The sequence below is a fragment of the Chelonia mydas genome, chromosome 2, assembly GCF_015237465.2.
Source record: "Chelonia mydas isolate rCheMyd1 chromosome 2, rCheMyd1.pri.v2, whole genome shotgun sequence".
Lineage (NCBI taxonomy): Eukaryota > Metazoa > Chordata > Testudines > Cheloniidae > Chelonia > Chelonia mydas.
In genome coordinates this window covers 81,395,533-81,414,358 of record NC_057850.1, presented here as the reverse complement: position 1 = coordinate 81,414,358, position 18,826 = coordinate 81,395,533, and the positions used below count along the sequence as shown (strand labels likewise).

The window sequence follows — 18,826 nt, the reverse complement described above, 5'->3', positions numbered from 1 at the left end:
TAAACTGAGGAGCAGACCCAGCCCTTCAGCTGCCCTCGTTAGTGACTTCCCTTGCTGCAGAAAATAGTCTTGTTTATACCCTTTAAATACGCATGTTAAATGCATACATTCTGTATACACATTGGCTAGCATAAGAATCAAGCTTTTGTGGTACTTTGTGGATTTTCCAATCAGTAAACCAAGCTCTTCTGTATAAGTTTACTAATCTGTCTGTATTGAAAAAGGAAGTTTGAATCTTGCTCTCCTAACCCTACATACTGCCCAAAGGGCCCATCTTCTGCCCTGTATTCTTGATCTGGCTTATTTTATTGAGACCACCAGTCCTCACTAAGCTAAAATGCCAAGCAGATTCTAGTTGATCAATATGGAACACTGTCTAGCAGTAGTTTCTGCTTCTAAAACAAAGCCTCCTAATTTGATGATTAGACTGATATTTGTATCCCAACTTTTACCCCAGCCTTGTTTGTCAGGGATAATAGCCATGAATAAGTACAAGATTAGGTAAAACTGAAAACCATCCCTCCTCTTTCTTGCAGGATGTGTGAGTATGTAGATCATTTGCATGAACACTTCAAATATCCTGTTGTAATCCAGAAAGCTTCCTATGTACCACCTCAGGTATGCTATGAGAGTATCCGCTGTACTTAAGTGGCCTTGTAAAGAAAGCATCTTAATTACAAGCAGTTTAAAACTAAGATTGCTTGTGAGACTCCTTTTACAGTCATCTGCAGAATGAAAAAGTTAGAGGTGCTATTAGACTAAACTATAGCATAGGTTTGGCAGTTCAGAACTGTTGAAATGAAAGGTATACATTCCAGCACACGTGCTTCAGGAAGTGGTGTGACCCTGGCCTAAAACCTCAACCCAAAGCAATTCTGTAGTTACTGATGTTTAATATATCAGCATTGCTGGGCTAACCAACTTAGGTAAAAAAAGTATTAATACTTAAACTTCTCTGTTCAGCTGGAGAAGAGGGCATGAGGGAGAATAATTCACTGGAGAGGCTTTAAAACATTCTCAGTTTTTCACCGAAACTCGTATTCCAAAACTAAAGATTGCTTAACTACAATTCTGTTCAGCCCAGACTTTAGAACTCTAGTTTTCCATTTAACATTTGCATCAGGTGTTAGGAGATTAACACTAGTTACAGCTGATACCTTTTGTATTACAAATTAGCCTGGCATGATCCCCAGCAGCACAGAGATTACAATTATTATTCTCCAGTTGCATGACAGCAGTTAAGTTACTTGAATGAAGAGGGGACTAGATCTAGTATCACTTTCTAAATGGCAACTTTTTTTTTTTAAATCTTGTAGGATGCTGGATATTCCACTGAAATGAAAGAAGATTCTGTAAGGAAATTCCAGTTTCCTCAGGGAGAAGTTTGGCAGAAGCTCCTTTCTAAGCCATAAAGTACTACTGCATTAAGCCTAACCCTGACAATTTTCAGGCAGAAGATTAAATTTCCCAAGTTGTTCATGCCCTATTGTTAGGTGATGATACAAGATTTCAGCTGCCAGTAAGTGCTTTTGTGTCACCAGGCAAAAACCTTCAGGAATTAACATAACACATAGTCCAGGCTGTTTAGTTTAAAGAAATGACTGAGGCCTGTAATCCAGCAAAGTTGTTATACTTTAGTGTAACTAGTGGATGGGCAACAAACTTCATTTCTAGAACTAGTCTACAAATCAGTAACTCTGCAGTATCTGTTTTCATAGATTCCAAGGGCAGAAGGGACCACTGTGATCACCTAATCTGACCTCCTGCATAACACAAGCTTTAAAATTTCCCAAAAATTTTTTGAACTGTCGCATCTGTCACACACATCCACTCTTGTTTTAAAAATAGCCAGCGTTGGAGCATCCAATATGACCCTTGGTAAATTGTTCCAGTGGATTTTCTCACAATATACTAAAGTATTTGAATTTAGAGATTTAAAATAAAATTCTTTACTGTCTACTCTTGTCCTAATCCTATACAAAACTTCATACTGGTTATGTTGTGGAACCAGAAGCTGTTGAGTGTCCAGTGGGGTATAGAAACAATGTGTCCAGTGGCATCTTAAAGACTAATTTATTTGGGCATAAGCTTTCATGGATAAAAAACCACTTCTTCAGATAGGTATAGAGCTCTTCAGAGTTGTTCCATTGCTTTTGTGTTTCATATTTTCTTCAAGGCCCAAACTTAAAGTTTTTACTCAACCACCTGTGTGTACATAAGCTACCATGGCTTGGTAAGATGGGCAGCATCATGAAAGGACCAGAACTGATACTGATGTCACCAGTATCCTGCAGCAGGGGTAGAGTTGATAAAGCTAGGTGTTATGCTTTAGTTGTAGCAAGACTTGAGACTAGACATTTGCTGATTCATCAAAATTGAAGTGTTTTGAAATCAGTGTCCAACAAACTTCTGTAGGAAGCCTGCCTGGCTTCTTGACAACTTGCTTACCTGCCCACTGCCTTAGCAGCCTACTGAGAGAGTGCTTGGGAGCCTAAAGGCCCCAGCTTCAGTATACTCCAGGTACCACAGCCCCCATTCCAATTAGAATTCATGTTTTGATTTTTTGTTCTGAAATTGAACAAAGCCAAAACTTTGAAATCTCAAAATCCTCTGAAAGTTACCTTGATCTTCTTGATATTAGTGTTACAAGCACAAATTCAGTACCAGGCCTTAGATACACACTTTCCAAACACCACTGAAAATATTTATACAAAAGTTTATTAAACATTCTTCTCCAGCTTAAAAAAATCCACTGCTATAACACCTGTTTTGTTTTGAATTAGTTATGCATTAGTAAGTATTTAAACAAGACTAAATACTTCTCACTAGTCACTGCTCAGGCTACAGTGCAGAGCAAGGAAAAGCTAGAAATATTAACTTAAACCCAGTAACAACTTAGGGGGGCTCCTGCCAATTCATGAATGATTTATAGACAGTAGAAATGTACAACCCAGAGTCACCTTCCAACAGAGACCTCTGTACTCAAAGACTGGCTAGTAAACAGTGCTAATTTTTTCTTTTACACCAAGATTTGGTTCAATGACACCTCCTGCACAAAAGCAAGCCACTTTCATTAATGTACATTTTTCATTAGATACTTCAGAAGCAGGTTAACAGCTATGAACAGTCCATCTTTTAGAGAAGGACCCCTTTCAAAGTGATGTAACTGTTTTAGCAACATTTAAGAGCATCACATTGAGCTTAAGTATAGACAAGGTAACATACTTATGAAACAGACTCATGTTTAAAAAGTTAAGTGCATTAAACAGCCATCTCCATTTTAATAGCTGGATGTGGGTTATAGTCTTCAATCTGAAAGTCATCTGCTTTGAAGTCACTGATGTTATCAATTTTACGAAGAATTTTGAGTTTTGGGAAAGGACGTGGTTCCCTCTGAAGCTGAAATTAAAGAGAGTTTGACTTACTTTTGAGTGCTAATCTTGTACAAATGTAAAGAACAGTGCATAGTGAAAACTGACTACTTAGACAGCTCTTTTGGTTAGGTAGACCTCACCTGCCATAACATTCTCAGTCATCACAGTATGTAGATATGTGTGATGAAGGTGGAAAGATTGATATGAAGTGAATAAGTCTCTGTCAGAGACCCAAAAAAAGTACTGTAGAGCCTTATTCAGCAGAATACCCACTAAGAATTACTGGTTTGCAAACTGACTATATATACGTAAGTAAGGGTAATGCATCAAAGTGCACTTTATTCATTTAGTCAGTTAGTTTTATTTTGATAAGACAAGTATAAGGACACTAATATTTTGTAACTGATAAAGATTAGAGTATAAATTCTTGTATCTTTGACTTGCAGAGTGATAACCACTCTTTTGGTCCAAATCAGTGTACAATTCAGTCAAAATTCTAATGTTTTCACTTGTAACCAGAGTTGAACCCAGGTAAAGGGGAGTATTGGAGAAGAAATCAGAGGATCAGCCATGCAAATTAAGAGATAGTATTTACAATGAAAGATCTCCACAGTACCACATCTAAAAACGCAGGATTACTATGAATTAATAGAATCATAGAATACCAGGATTGGAAGGGACCTCAGGAGGTCATCTAGTCCAACGCCCTGCTCAAAGCGGGACCAATCCCCAACTAAATCATCCCAGCCAAAATGCCGTTAGTAACCAGTTGTGGTAGATGTATATCAAAAAGACAGCCAGGCTCCAGTCACTATGGATACTTACTTGAATTTTCAAAGGTTCAACATGATTCAGATATATATGAGCATCTCCTAGTGTGTGTATGAATTCACCAGGCTGAAGAAAAAGAGGGAAAAGTGTTCAGACAAACAAGGTAGCACATTTCAGGACTGTATGACATTGCAATGCTTGTGCCAGAGGTTCCCAGCACCTCTGTTGCTGAAGTGTAGCTCCTGCACCAGATTGTCTTGATAAGCCGTTGCCTTACAAGTTCAAATATTGTCCTTCCCTAAAGTAACCGATTATTTTAAGCTACTCTAAGCAGAGTATGAAGTTCTACAATGAAGATTTTGCAACAGATATAGCAACTGAGCACTCATATTTATCTGTTAACACAAGTGGAAGGAGATGGGGGTAGTGAAATACAGCTTTCTCCATCTACCTCAAAGTGATAGGTTGCAAATATTTCTTAGAGAAGTCTCCTACTACAGGACAGGCCTAACAAAGAAAATAACAGAACGCCACTAGCCGTCACCTTCAGCCCCCAACTAAAACCTCTCCAACACATTATTAAGGATCTACAACCTATCCTGAAGGATGACCCAACACACTCACAAATCTTGGGAGACAGGCCAGTCCTTGCCTACTGACAGCCCCCCAACCTGAAGCAAATACTCACCAGCAACCACATACCACACAACAGAACCACTAACCCAGGAACCTATCCTTGCAACAAAGCCCGTTGCCAACTGTGCCCACTTATCTATTCAGGGGACACCATCACAAGGCCTAACAACATCAGCCACACTATCAGAAGCTCGTTCACCTGCACATCCACCAATGTGATATATGCCATCATGTGCCAGCAATGCCCCTCTGCCATGTACATTGGTCAAACTGGACAGTCTCTACGTAAAAGAATAAATGGACACAAATCAGATGTCAAGAATTATAACATTCATAAACCAGTCGGAGAACACTTCAATCTCTCTGGTCACGCGATTACAGACGTGAAAGTTGTGATATTACAACAAAAAAACTTCAAATCCAGACTCCAGCGAGAAACTGTTGAATTGGAATTCATTTGCAAATTGGATACAATTAACTTAGGCTTGAATAGAGACTGGGAGTGGCTAAGTCATTATGCAAGGTAACCTATTTCCCCTTGTTTTTTCCTACCCCCCCCAGACGTTCTTGTTAAACCCTGGATTTGTGCTGGAAATGGCCCACCTTGATTATCATACACATTGTAAGGAGAGTGATCACTTTAGATAAGCTATTACCAGCAGGAGAGAGGGGTGGGAGGAGGTATTTTTTCATGCTGTGTGTGTGTATATAAAAAGATCTTCTACACTTTCCACAGTATGCATCCGATGAAGTGAGCTGTAGCTCACGAAAGCTTATGCTCAAATAAATTGGTTAGTCTCTAAGGTGCCACAAGTACTCCTTTTCTTTTTGCGAATACAGACTAACACGGCTGTTACTCTGAAACAGTGCTACAGTGATCCATGCTTCTACCTCAAGATTAGACTACTGTAATGTATACTGTGACACATAATTCTTTTAAGAAACCAAAGCAACTCATTAAAAGGAGTTCCTTGCAGGATCACATGAAACCAATGCACCATGATCTATCCTGACAAAGCCCTAAGGGTATGTCTACACTGCAGCTGTGAGTCTGCCTCTCAGCTCAGGTAGACAGACTCACACTAGCATGCTAAAACTAGCAGAATGATTATTGTGGAAAAAGACAGTGGCTCCAGCTAGCCACCTGAGCTCAGATGGGCTTGGACTCTGGCAGCTAGCTGAAGCACCACCCACACACTACAATGCTATTTTTAGTGCACTAGCTTGAGCAGAAATAGCATAAGTCTGTCTGCCCACGCTGGGAGGCATGTTCCCAGCAGCAATGTAGACATATCCAAAATGGCTTTGAACCTGCCTAGCTGAGAAACATGCCTCACTATTGCCACAGTTATGGTATGCAGAAGCACTTGAAAGCCAGTCTTCTTGGTTTAAATCGGAGCTGCTAGCAGGATGTTTTCCGTAATGAGCCCTGAACTTTGGAATTCTCTTCCCAGCCTCTTGATCTGAAATAGCCCACATCTGTTGGCCTTCATGGCATGCTACAAATCGCAGCTATCCTCACATTTGGGAAAGGGCTGGTACTTTTTCTAACTGGGAAAGCTGACAGGTTGGTTTGTCTGCATTAACATTTCTTTCACTTACGGCAGGGGCACCTAACGCCCTGGATAAGCATTTTGTGTGACTTAAGCATTGCCTGACAATTTACCATCATCATTGATTTAGGTCTAGTGCTTAAGAGTTTACTGCTCCTGAAAGTATCTGCACTATTTTGCTGCAGGATTCTTAGCCATAGCACGTAATGAAATACTGGATTGCAAAAGCAGAGCTATTTACTATATTTGTCTGCAGTGTTATTGCAGTATTTAATGTTATGCAAAAATTCACAAGTCTTCTATGAGTTTGTTCTTTACTGCAGATCTCTTAAAACAAAACACTTTTTGTGGGAGAGGAGATGTAATAGTTAAATGACATTGTGGAGGAGACATCAAACTTCATTTACTTTAATTGCCTTTGATATAAAACTTACACTAAGTCCTTACTTATTATAAAGCATGGTTTTCTCCACTCACCCATTTTATCTCCTCAGTGCTAAAAATGGAAGCAGCAACTCCTGATGATAGCAGCAGGAGGGGGCTCAAAAAATCACACTCCTTATCACTATTAAATCTTTAAGAAGTGAGGAAGTCAGATTTTAGAAGATAGAAAGACTAATGTATTTAAATTAAACAAATCTCCGCTCTACCAAGTCACAAGAACGCAGCTATCTTTGGTGAAAGATAACAGGTGGCTAACAGAAAAGAGCAGTACTATACAACCATTTACAGTCAGAAGAGAAAAATATCCAATTGAAACCAGGGCAGGAATTTAGGTAGGCAGATCACAATATGCAAATTGGAATCTGACAGCAACCACAGAATTAATGCTCTGTCTAGTCCAAAAAAACCCACCAGAACAACACAACACTGACATTTCTAATGGCTTGAAGTTGGTAGTACCTTGAAGACAGCTGTTTCAGTAGCACAAAAAGACACCCCATGGCATTTTTCATTGTCACCAGAAGGAAAAGTGCTCAACTCAGATTTTTGGGAGATAAACTGGTGGAATAAGCCAGGATACATCTTCATTTTGACAAGTTTTTTCCACAAGATTTGGAGATTCTTTGATATAAAAGTGACCACAACGAGATTTATAGAGTTCTTATAGTGCAGGCCACCCCACTAACACATACATTAAACATAATTAATCTACAGAGCCCGTTCCTGTACATATCTAAACTTTTGAATGCTGTGTTCATTCCAGTTCTTCCTACATAAATGTTAGTCTATTTAATGTTTTAGTCCTCTGTTCAAACTATAAATATTTAAGCAAAAGGATACTATACCTTCAGGCCTGTGACATGGGCAATCATATACGTGAGAAGTGAATAACTGGCAATATTGAAAGGCACCCCGAGTCCCATGTCTCCAGATCTCTGATACAACTGGCAAGACAGTTCACCATTTAGAACATAAAACTGGCACAGAGCGTGGCATGGAGGCAAAGCCATTAGTGAAATATCTAAGGAGATGCAAAACAGGAAGAGGGGGAGGGGAAAAAACCAGTATTAAGACACCATGAAAGAGCAGAAAAAATATACATATGTATATAGAAATAAATATGCATAGATACATCAAATAGCAATATTGAACCACATATTATAGTTCTATTGCTTTTACTATTAAGACTTTTTAAATCCTGCTATTACCACTACCAGATATTGCTTGCTTAATTATGTAACTGCTATTGTTAACAGTAACTGGATGGACAGAGGAAAATCACATGTAGAAATTCCCCTGAAGAAAGGCTTTAGGCCCTGATAATGCAAACGCTTATGCACATGCTTAATTTTACTCACATAATTAGTCCTACTGATTTTATGAGATTAGTCTCATGAGTAAAATTAAGCACGTGTCAAGTGATTAAAGTTAAGCATGTGTCAAGGGCTTTGGTCATTCAGCCTATGTTTTCCTTCTTAAACAAGCTCCTGCCTCTAATTTTTATTATTTGTATTGCACTACAGACACGGGGGGAAAAAAGGACATCCACCGCCACAGAGAGTACAAGACAAAAAGTAACAGGTGGACAGAGACAAATGAGGGAGCACATGGGAACAATGAGAATACTGGTCAGGATGATAAGCAGCAGTCAGAGCACTCCTGCCACCTGCTGTAAATTTATCGGCCCAATTACCCTAATTGTGAGCTTGCATGTGAAAAGAGCAAGTTCATAAAAATGTTATAATAACCTATTACAACAAATGTTGATGGGAAAAGATGCAAAAGGAAGACAGAAAGACAATTAGTCCAAATAAAAAGGCCTACTGATATAACTCAAGGACTGTGTTTACATCATGCCTGGTAAACAAGAAGAGTGTGGGACTGGAAATCAATGGGTCAAAATCTTTGTGTTGGAAATCAGTCCCAACTGTTGGACAAAATAACGAGGGGATGGGCTATTCCACCCATCAGTCCCCTTTTGGGGTCCTTAGGAAAATAATAAAATGAAAATAATAATAATAAAAGAACAAGGGGATGACTATGACTTAGGAAAAATCCAAAATGATGGCTGATTGAAAGATGGAAGAAGAAGAAAGGAGTGAATTTTATGATCATGTCCACCACCCCCGTTGTCGCTTTGGGACCCAGTATTTACTGTAACACCATTGGGCCTTCATTATTCTGATCCTCAGAAGCGTCCGGACCGGACCAGACCACACAAGAGAGTGGGGGCCAGAGGACGTCGCCACCTCCAGACTTGGACATGCGCGCACGCATGAGAGAGAGACAGACACACACACACACACACACTTTCCTTCTCCAATGTATTTCTTTCCTTTCCTTATCCCCTTCCTTTTTTTCTTCTGTCTAATAAGGAGTTTGGTTTCAAAGGCCAAAACTGCATATTTTGCAACACTGCTGTAAGCTTGTGACCAGAGAGGCAGCTAAAAGCAATCACCTAAACAGCTTGATGCTGGAATAAGTTTGCCAGGTCTTGGAATGGCTGATAAAACCATGTGCTGTGCCTGTGTTTCTCCAGCAGCGAACTAGCAAGTAAAAGTCAACACCAGAGACAGAAGCTGCATTTTCTATCCTTGTTGTTCTTCTCTTTCTTCCCTCTTGAATGTTTGTCTTGTTTTGCTTTCTAGGAAACAGGATCAGACTTTACCAACAACAGTGATACCAGCTCCAGCCCATCTCAACTAACTTCTTCTCTTTTCCCCAAAAAAGGACAGTTATCACCATCAAAGAGGCTGTCAAGCACAAGGGTTTTCCCTCTAACAGCTCTCTCCAGCTAAAGGGACAGGGAACAAAGGATGTTGTTAAAATGGAAGCCGTATTTACTACTTTACATTTCAAATGCTTTAACTATTTTTCCTTCTGTTTTATTAAAGATACAGAAAAGGTTTAAAAGATTTTTAAATGGTGTGTTTGCCTTGATACAAGCAAGCTGCAGTCTCTATATACCAAACCTCTTTAAATTTAAGGTTGGACAGTTTCAGGGTCATGTTAACACCACTTGCTCTTGGGGCCCATTTATTCCATCTAAATTAGTATAATATGCCTACTTCTTCTCACATTTTTGTAGATACCACGGCAAAGGAGAGTTTTAAGGAGGAATTTAAATGACAGTTAAGTGGTTTTGTAGATGTTTATGTGCAGCTCTTCCTATGCATGAGAGACAGAATGGAAGAAAGCATGAAGATATTTTTTTGGAAACTGAACAAGTGGGTGATAAAGGCTGATGTCACTGGCAAGGTGGAAATGGGAGTCAACATCTTGGCAGGATATGAGAGACGATAGGTAGCACGAGGATAGGCTGTGAAGGGCCCTGACGGTAAAGGCAAGTAGATTACATTTGAGGCAATGGAGAAAGAATGGATGCAAAAGCGGGTGACATGATCAAACAAACTAGGACAATGATCTTTGCAGAAGCATTTTGAATGGATATAAGCTGGGTGAGACTGTATTTGTCAAGGTCAGACAAGAGAATGTTGCAGGAGTCGAAATGATGGGAGACTAGATGAGTGAACTGTGTGGACAGAGAAGGAAGACGTATAGAGATGTTAGGCAGGAAGGATCAACAAGATTTAGACCAGCGGACCCCAAACCTACTGGTTCATGTACCACGTTCTTTAAAAAAAAAAAAAAAAAGGCTGTGAAGTGAACTGATGGAATATATGATGCACCACAGTTAGGGAAACCATGATTTAGACACGGCCCGAATGTTAGAATCTAAAGAAATGGTCAAGTTAAAGATGCCAAGTGACAGAGAAGATAATGGTGTCCACTGTGACTGAGAAAAGGGGGAAGACTTGGCGGGGAAGATTAAGAACTCTGTTTTGGCTTTGTTGATTTTAAACTGACAGCTGGACATCCACAAGGTATCACACTCCTTTGACCTGCCTGATCCCTATTAACCCTCCACCTACTGTACAGTTGCCCTTTAATGGGAACCTTTCCCCAGCCTGCCTTTTTGGAAACTGGCTCTTTAACTATAGCAGGGAAAACAGCTAAAACGATCATTTTTTAACTGGCTGCTGCTTGTTGGCATCTCCAGCTCTTCTAGCTGTTGAGTACCTTTAAGTTCTTAAACAGGATCCTTTCTTCAGAAAAGATTCTAACAACGAAAAAGAGCATTGTAATTTTTTTTTTTTTTTTAAAGTTTTGTTCTCTTCTCCCCAAATTTTGAGTATAATCCTATAATTTAATATACAGTAAAAAAACAGCTGCTTGATTATATTTTTCAATTATGAGTTTCCTTAAAAAACAAGTTAAATGTTTTTTTATTATATGCAAAATGTCTTTGAATAGTGACTATGTAGAGGGCAGTGATAATCATGTATTTCCATTTGTACTAAGACAGAAAAAGTTTGAAATCATATAGGATGTTTTGGGGCATGAATATCCTCTCACATCAGTGAGAATCATGAAAAACAGGAGAATCCAGGTTATAATTCACCCAACCATTTATAGAACAAGAAATCATATATCAGTTGTGTAAGCTCACCTTTTCTTTCAGCAAAAATGTAACCACCACCACCACCAGAGCCAGCTGTAGACACAGGATCTGGTAATTATGCAAACTTTCAGGACTAAATGAGCACCAATGATATAGCTTAGCATGCAACTTGGTAAGGTGCAACTACATTCACTTCACACACACACACACACACTTCTGTACCTTTGGGATTCCAAGCACACATGATGATTCTTCTGTCATCTGGATTGTTTTTGATTGTGTCAATTACATTCTGCAGCTGGTCCACTCCTTGGCCAGAGTAATCTGAAGGAAGTTACCAAACAAGATTTAAATAAGTCAGACAGCCTAAGGTTGTTTTAACAATAGCTTAGAGCGGCCCCAAAAAATACTTTTGAAAGCCAAGCCGACACCCTTCAAGAAAATTACATTAATTGTGCCCTCTTCTGATCCCACCTGGGATTGTTAAAGGTTTACACCTTAATACACCTTCTGAGCCTTCCCGCTCTCTCTTCTGGGTAGTCCTTTGAGGGTCCCAGATGAGTGCTCCAAGCTTTGGGAAAAGGTGGTGTCCCCTTCCCCTCTTTTCTTGCATGCTTTGAGAAGTGAAATAGTTATTGTTGACACTTAAAGCATCATCACTAGCACTGGGGTTAGTACCTGCTGAAATGGGGTCATACACACCCCAGAGCTATTCTTTCACTCTCTCTGCAAACTCACATAAGTGTCTGCATCCTTACACTCCAAGGCCAGGTCTACATTTAAAACGTACATGAAGATAGCTACGGTACTCAGAGGTGTGAAAAATCCACACCCCCGAGTGCCGTAGCTATGCAAACCTAACTCCCAGAGTAGACACAGTTAGATTGATGAAAGAATGGTTCTGTTGACCTAGCTACCATTGCCTGGGCAGATGGAGTTCCTACAGCAATGGAAAAAACCCCTTCCATTGCTGTAGTCTGCAGCCACACTTTGCGGTTACAGTGGCATAGCTACAGCATTGTTGCTATAGTGTCCATAGTGTAGACACAGCCCATGATTGAACATTTTCTTCTCAAGCACAACAGCTAAAAATTTTAAATGAAACCTGAGACCTTGGAGAATAATTGAGAGGTCTGTCTGTATATCTGACAGTGCGTCTTAGAGCCTACAGAGTTTAAATAGAGTGGAACTAACATGCTATTTTTATCACCCTTAAGTCCTGTGTTGGAGAATGCACAAAAGCCAGATTTCAATGGGGAACAAGATGCTAAAAACTATTAGTTCATATCATGACAACTGTTAAACCGCCTCAATTAAAATAAATTTCTATATCATTTTAAATTTATCCTTTACATGAGAAATCAAAGGTACCTTAATCCAAGAAAAATTTGAAGAATAAGTAAAATATGAGGCCAGGGGGCCATAAAACAATTTTGGTTACTTGGTGCTGATCATTTTTACTGGCCTGCTATCCAATTGACTGACTACCTGCCTTTTCTTTGTCCTATACCAACATATGAATATGTGGAGATTGTTCTGGTATAACAGTGTTCTCTCTTTAAAAAAGAAATTATGCCCAGGTTGATATAGTGTGAAGTACTGGAATTCTTCTTTACATTTTTACTTGCCTTTTTAGATGGAGAAAATACTTTTTGATGGTTGAATAAGACATTAGTTCACCACCCCCAACATCATTATGAAAGCTAAGCGTGGGAGAGTCATGATTTTCCAGTGATACTTTCCTGTAAACAGCACAAATTAATGTGCTAATTATACAAATTAATAATAGCAGCTCTCTGAAATGAGTGATTTTAGTGTAGTTTAAAAAAAAAAAAGTGTCCCATTACAATTGGCACCTCTGCTGGCAGCCTCAGCAGAGAGGCAAAGAACTAAATGGGCATGGAAACCAAAATATCCTCCCACCTACAGGTGATATACCAGCACATTAGCAGAACAGTGTACTGCCTATAATTCACCCATTCTACAAATAGGCTACTGCCTGCAATACTGCATATTTCATAATGGTAGGCTTTCCAAGAAGCTCAATATAACCTCCCAAAAAGATCTACTTATTCTGGTTCAGTTACCATTATAAATGTCCTCGTTATAATCTTTTCATGCCTCCATAACCTCCTGAAAGTGAGGTCCTGTCAGTTTCACTAAGCACTGAAGATAAAATCTCTAGTTTCCCCCTGTTGAAGTTATCTACTTTCCTCACCTGTATTCATATCTTTATATTCAGCTCCAAAGTGTCTCCACTGGAAACCATACACTGGTCCCAAATCCCCTTCTGTTCTGCCAGGGAAACCTTGTTTATCCAAGAATTCACGTGATCCATTGGCATCCCAAATCTTCACTCCTTTTGCAGAGAGCTCTTTAGCATTTGTTGAACCCTACACACAATAAAACTATGTTATAAACAGTATGTTACTGAGAATTGAATTATACTGCTCCAGTCATCTAATTAATTCATCTCTAGCTTTGTATACCGTAGGCCAATGGAGGTTCAAGGATAAATGTGATCGCCTACAGTTGCTTGTACACAGGCCCTTCAGCAAACAAGGTTTTACTTTTTGCTTGGTGAAACAAGAAAAAATTTGTTCCATGTCTGTATAATTCTGCTATTCGTGATGCACCTGCTGTCAGGCTTCGTGAACTGTCTTACAAGTCATTGTGGGGGGAAAAGTTTATGCAGTCCCTTCTCTTTTGCATGCTTTTTCTGTTTTCTTGAAGCTTAAATTACATGCTCTTGAGAGATGCCAACTAGAAATAGTCTGAAGTTCTGTTTAGTCACTGAGCAGATGGTAGGCTCCCATATTCTACTCTGCCACTTTGTATAAAACCTAGAGATGAGAATAAGAAAACAAATCCCTGGGGTTTAAAATAGCACCGAAAGTGAATAGAGACTTAACTATTATCTGCTATCAAAACACGACTACAGTCTCAGAGTACAGCACTGTGCTGGTTGACATCTGAAAGGTTCTAGCCCTTACAATTGAAAGGATAAGGCTTCCTTTTTAAAAAAGCATTAAACTGATATCTGGATAAGTTAATTTTTCAAGTCCCGATGTACCAGCATTTAGTCAAATGCTACTCATAATCGCATCAGGGAACATCGATAGGGCAAAACATCTTAGCACTTGTCTACACAAGTTTTACAAGCATAAACTATGCTTGGTAGCCCTGGTCTCCACTATGGGATTAGGTCGAATTTAGCCGCGTTAGGTCGATTTAAAAAGGACTACATCCACACAACCAACCCCATTCCGTCAACCTAAAGGGCTCTTAAAATTGCCTTCTGTACTCCTCCCCGACGAGGGGAGTAGCGCTAAAATCGACCTTGCTGGTTCGAATTTGGGATAGTGCGGATGCAAATTGACGGTATTGGCCTCCAGGAGCTATCCCAGCGTGCGCCATTATGACTGCTCTGAACAGCACTTTGAACTCCAATGCACTAGCCAGGTACACAAGAAAAACCCCGGGAACTTTTGAATTTCATTTCCTTTTTGGTCAGTGTGGTGAACTCAGCAGCGCACAGGTGACCATGCAGTCTCCCCAGAATCGTAGAGCATAGAATGTTTCTACACTCCCCCTATCATCTTTGTCCCTGAAGTTATCGCAGATTAGAAGGTGAAAAAAAAAAATGCATTCATGATAACATGTTTTCCAAGCTCATGCAATCCTCCCGCACTGATAGGGCGCAGTTTAATGCATGGAGGCATTCAGTGGCAGAGGCCAGGAAAGAATTAAGTGAGTGCGAATAGCGGAGGCAGGACGCGATGCTGAGGCTAATGGGGGAGCAAATGGACATGATGAAGCGTCTGTTGGAGCTGCAGGAAAGCCAACAAGAGCACAGACCCCCGCTGCATCCACTGTATAACCGTGGGAGGGACAGCTCAGTGGTTTGACATTGGCTAGCTTAAACCCAGGGTTGAGAGTTCAATCTTTGAGGGGGCAATTTAGGGATCTAAAAATTGGGGATTGGTCCTGCTTTGAGCAGGGGGTTGGACTAGATGATCTCCTGAGGTCCCTTCCAACCCTGATATTCTATGATACCCTCCTCTCCATGTTCCATAGTCTCCTCACCCAGACGTCCAAGAACACGAGGGGGGGAGGCTCTGGGCACCCAGCCACTCCACTCCAGAGGATGGCCCAAGAAACAGAAGGCTGTCATTCAAACAAACAGTTTGATTTTTAGTGTGGCTACAATAAGCCATGTGACCTTGTCCTTCCCTCCTCCCCGACCCCACCCAGGCTACCTTGTCCGTTATCTCTCTCTTTTTTTTTTTTAAATTAATAAAGAAAAGAATGCATTGTTTCAAAACAATAGTTACTTTATTTCGAATGGGGAAAGGGTGGTTGGCTTACAGGGAATTAAAATCAACAAAGAGAGCGGGTTTGCATCAAGAAGAAACACACACAACTGTTACACCGAAGCCTGGCCAGTCATGAAACTGGTTTTCAAAGCCTCTCTCATGCGCAGCATGCCTTGCTGTGCTCTTCTAATCGCCCTAGTGTCTGGCTGCTGAAAATCAGATGCCAGGCGATTCACCTCAACCTCCCACCTGCCAAAAATGTCTCTCCCTTACTGTCACAGATATTATGGAGCACATAGCAAGCAGCAATAACAATGGGAATGTTGGCTGCTCTGAGGTCTGACCTAGTCAGCAAACAGCACCAGCGAGCTTTTAAACATCCAAAGGCACATTCTACCACCATTCTGCACTTGCTCAGCCTATAGTAGGCTGGGGTGGGTGAGACCGCATGGTGCTGCCGGGGGGAGAGCAGCCTGAGGCAAAAGCCTCCAGCTCACATGATATTCTAGGCAGGACTGAATCTCCATGAGACGAAACTTAAAGAAGGGAATGAGTTGGAGTCTGTCTCCCATTCGGTGCTTTAAGAGGAGACTAGCCATGTCTGTCCAGGCACCCCAATCGACCTCACCTAGGTCTGCCAGGAGCACCCAGGAGACGTACGACAGCGATCAGTCCTACTGCACTCTCTGCAGCAAAGGCAAGGAGCTGCTGCTGTGTAGCACCCCGGAGACGTACAGTGACGGTGAGCTGAGAGGGCTCCGTGCTTGCCGAGGTATGGCGTCTACACAGGTAACCCAGGAAAAAAGGCACAAAACGATTGTCTGCCGTTGCTTTCATGGATGGAGCAATGGAGGGGGGCCTGATGATATGTACCCAAAACCACCCACGACAACGTTTTTGCCCCATCCAGCCTTGGGAGCTTAACCCAGAATTCCAGTGGGCAGCGAAGACTGTGGGAACTGTGGGATAGCTACCCACAGTGCACCGCTCTGTAAGTCGATGATAGCCATGGTAGTGAGGACGCACTCTGCCGACTTAATGCGCTTAATGTGGACATATGCAATCGACTGTATAAAATTGGTTTCTAAAAATCGACTTCTATAAAATCGACTTAATTTCATAGTGTAGACATACTCTTAGAGGTGTGATCGTCTATTAGAAGTGTGATTTTGCAAAAAAAAAAAAAAAGAGTTGTACTGGTAAAAAGCCTAGGATAGATGCAGTTATACCAGTATAAGAGTGCCTTATCCTGGAGTATCTCATTTTGGTGACGGAACAGGAATAAGCTATACCAGTATAAAAGCATTCACATAGAGTTTTCCTGTTTTAACTATAACAGTATAGTTTAAGGAGCAAAACTTTCTAGTGTACACAAGTCCTTCAACACTTCAGAATATTTCACTAAAAAGAAGCAAGGTAAGATTTAACCAGCATTCCCACCAGATTGTACTAGCACCTTAACCAAAATTAAAAAAGTGTTTTGAAGCTATTGGAATTATTATTAAGTTGAAAAAATACTAGAATGTCATAACTTGTTTGTTCCCTGTATGAATGGAATGGAAACATCTGTAAGGGTTTCAAATACACTAGTCCATAGTAGGATATATTCTAGAGACAGCATTATCAATGCACATAACAACCATGCATCATACCTTGATAAACCATAGCAGCTCTTCCAGCACTCCTTTCCAGAACACTCGTTTTGTCGTCAGCAAAGGAAACTGATCTGAAAAAGGTCAAAGCAGCAAAGTCAATTCTCACTCATCAAATACCACAGATTGCTTTTCACTTATAAATACTAAAAGTGTTAAAGCTTAGACACTGATCTGTGGTGCATGTGCATTATACACTATCACAATAAGAGCCTAGTTTATTGGAGCACTCATTTAGAACTTAGTACAGCACTGTAACAGTCAGGAAAGCACGCAAGGATGAGTGTAAATTCTACTACTGCTTTGCTGGGGCAAGGAACACAGGCATCTAACCTTATTCCTAAAAAATGGTCTTTGGAGCCAAGTACATTGCCAGATAAAGACAGAGATTTTAATTAGAAATGTATCATTCATAAAACTCAACCATAGGGTGCAGTTAAGAGCCTATGGCAAGATAAAATATGCATACATGCAGTTGAATTCAGAGGCTCATGACAAAGTTCTGGTCAAGTCTACTTTACTGACATGGAGGTGAATCAGACCTAGGATACCTGCTAGAGAGGGTGGTGGTAAAACTGTCTCAGGAGGTTAACCTGGACCAGGCCTGTCCTTGTCTCTTGTTTTTTCTCCATAAGGCAACTATGGGGGACAGATGCAAGGGGACTCAGCCACCCCACACCTAGGGCAATAAAAAAGAAAAAAAAAAAAAAAAAAAAAGGAGAGGAGCAGATGGGTTTAGGGACCTTATGTGTAAGGAAGTAGGGCAACCGGAGGCTCTTCCCTGTAGGTGGGAGTTACACCTGCCCATATCTGGATTACCCCCACCCAATCCCTGCCTATAAAAGATGGGGTCTGGACTAGAGCAGAGTTCAGCAGCAGCAGAAAGGGCCAATGCCCATAGATAGCGCTGCCCTCTAAGATGTGGCACAATGGCCTCCCCTCCCCTGCAAGAAAGGTGATAGAGGCTGTCACCCAGAAGACAACAGGAGGGGGCTGAGCAGCACTCCCTCAGACGCCCATGACAAGTTGGAGGGGAGGATGCAGCCAAGGGTGGGGCAAACAGCAATGGGGGTGGTGGGTCTGGGGGCAAGAAGAGATGGATGCTGGCAGCCAGCTCGGGGGGGGGGGGGGGGGGGAAGATGTGAAGCGCTTGGCAGGTCTGCCAGGCACCAGGCCGGGGGGCAGCTGGTGGATGCGGTGAGGGACTGGAGGGACACATGGGGTGGAGGAGGTCTGGGGAGGGGGAGCCCGTGGGATGGAGAGGTCTGTGGGAGGGGGAGCCCATGGGGAAGGGGTGGGGAGGCTGCGGGGAGCGGGCCGTGCGGTCCCCGCCACGCCAGTGACTCTGGCAGTCACCTCTCAGGCTGTACCGCGCCTGCAGCCCGAACGCGGAGATGGTGCCGGTCCCGGTCCGATCCTCCTTCCGGTGGCCGCGCTGCAGGATGTGCTGGACCTGCCCCAGGTACTGCAGCTCCCCGTGCGGCGGGGGCGCCGGGCTCTGCGGCTCGGGCGCGGCGCACATGGCGGGGCTGGCCGGGGCGAGCTGGCGCGGCGGGCCCGCTCTTCGAACTGGCGCCACCCCCGGCCCGCCAGGCGTCAGCCAATCGTAGGGCCGGGC

The 18,826-nt window shown here is 41.7% G+C and overlaps 2 protein-coding genes across 5 annotated transcripts in view; one reads left to right on the top strand and one right to left on the bottom strand.

Moving 5' to 3' along the window:
* ENOSF1 (enolase superfamily member 1) overlaps positions 1–3,424 on the top strand; it is a 23,234-nt gene extending 19,810 nt beyond the window's left edge. For 2 of the 3 annotated variants that reach the window (XM_043538783.1, XM_037892781.2), the window contains exons 14-15: positions 537–618; positions 1,317–1,957. In XM_043538783.1, the coding sequence (XP_043394718.1) occupies positions 537–618; positions 1,317–1,412 (178 nt within the window). In that variant the 3' untranslated portion in view covers positions 1,413–1,957. Of the gene's footprint in view, positions 1–536; positions 619–1,316 lie in introns of all 3 variants that reach the window. The other variant, XM_037892779.2, reaches the window with a different exon arrangement.
* TYMS (thymidylate synthetase) lies at positions 2,697–18,826 on the bottom strand. 2 transcript variants are annotated; one of them, XR_006288117.1, is made up of 8 exons: positions 18,565–18,826; positions 17,209–17,282; positions 13,459–13,633; positions 11,463–11,564; positions 7,624–7,799; positions 4,200–4,271; positions 2,808–3,399; positions 2,697–2,764 (listed from the first exon to the last, which is right to left on the bottom strand). XR_006288117.1 is itself a non-coding variant. In XM_037892783.2 (7 exons), the coding sequence occupies exons 1-7, from the start codon at positions 18,728–18,730 to the stop codon at positions 3,262–3,264; spliced, it is 903 nt and encodes a 300-aa protein (XP_037748711.1). In that variant the 5' UTR covers positions 18,731–18,826; the 3' UTR covers positions 2,697–3,261. The 2 variants fall into 2 exon arrangements, 1 of the variants encoding a protein (XP_037748711.1); XM_037892783.2 differs by having other exon boundaries at positions 2,697–3,399.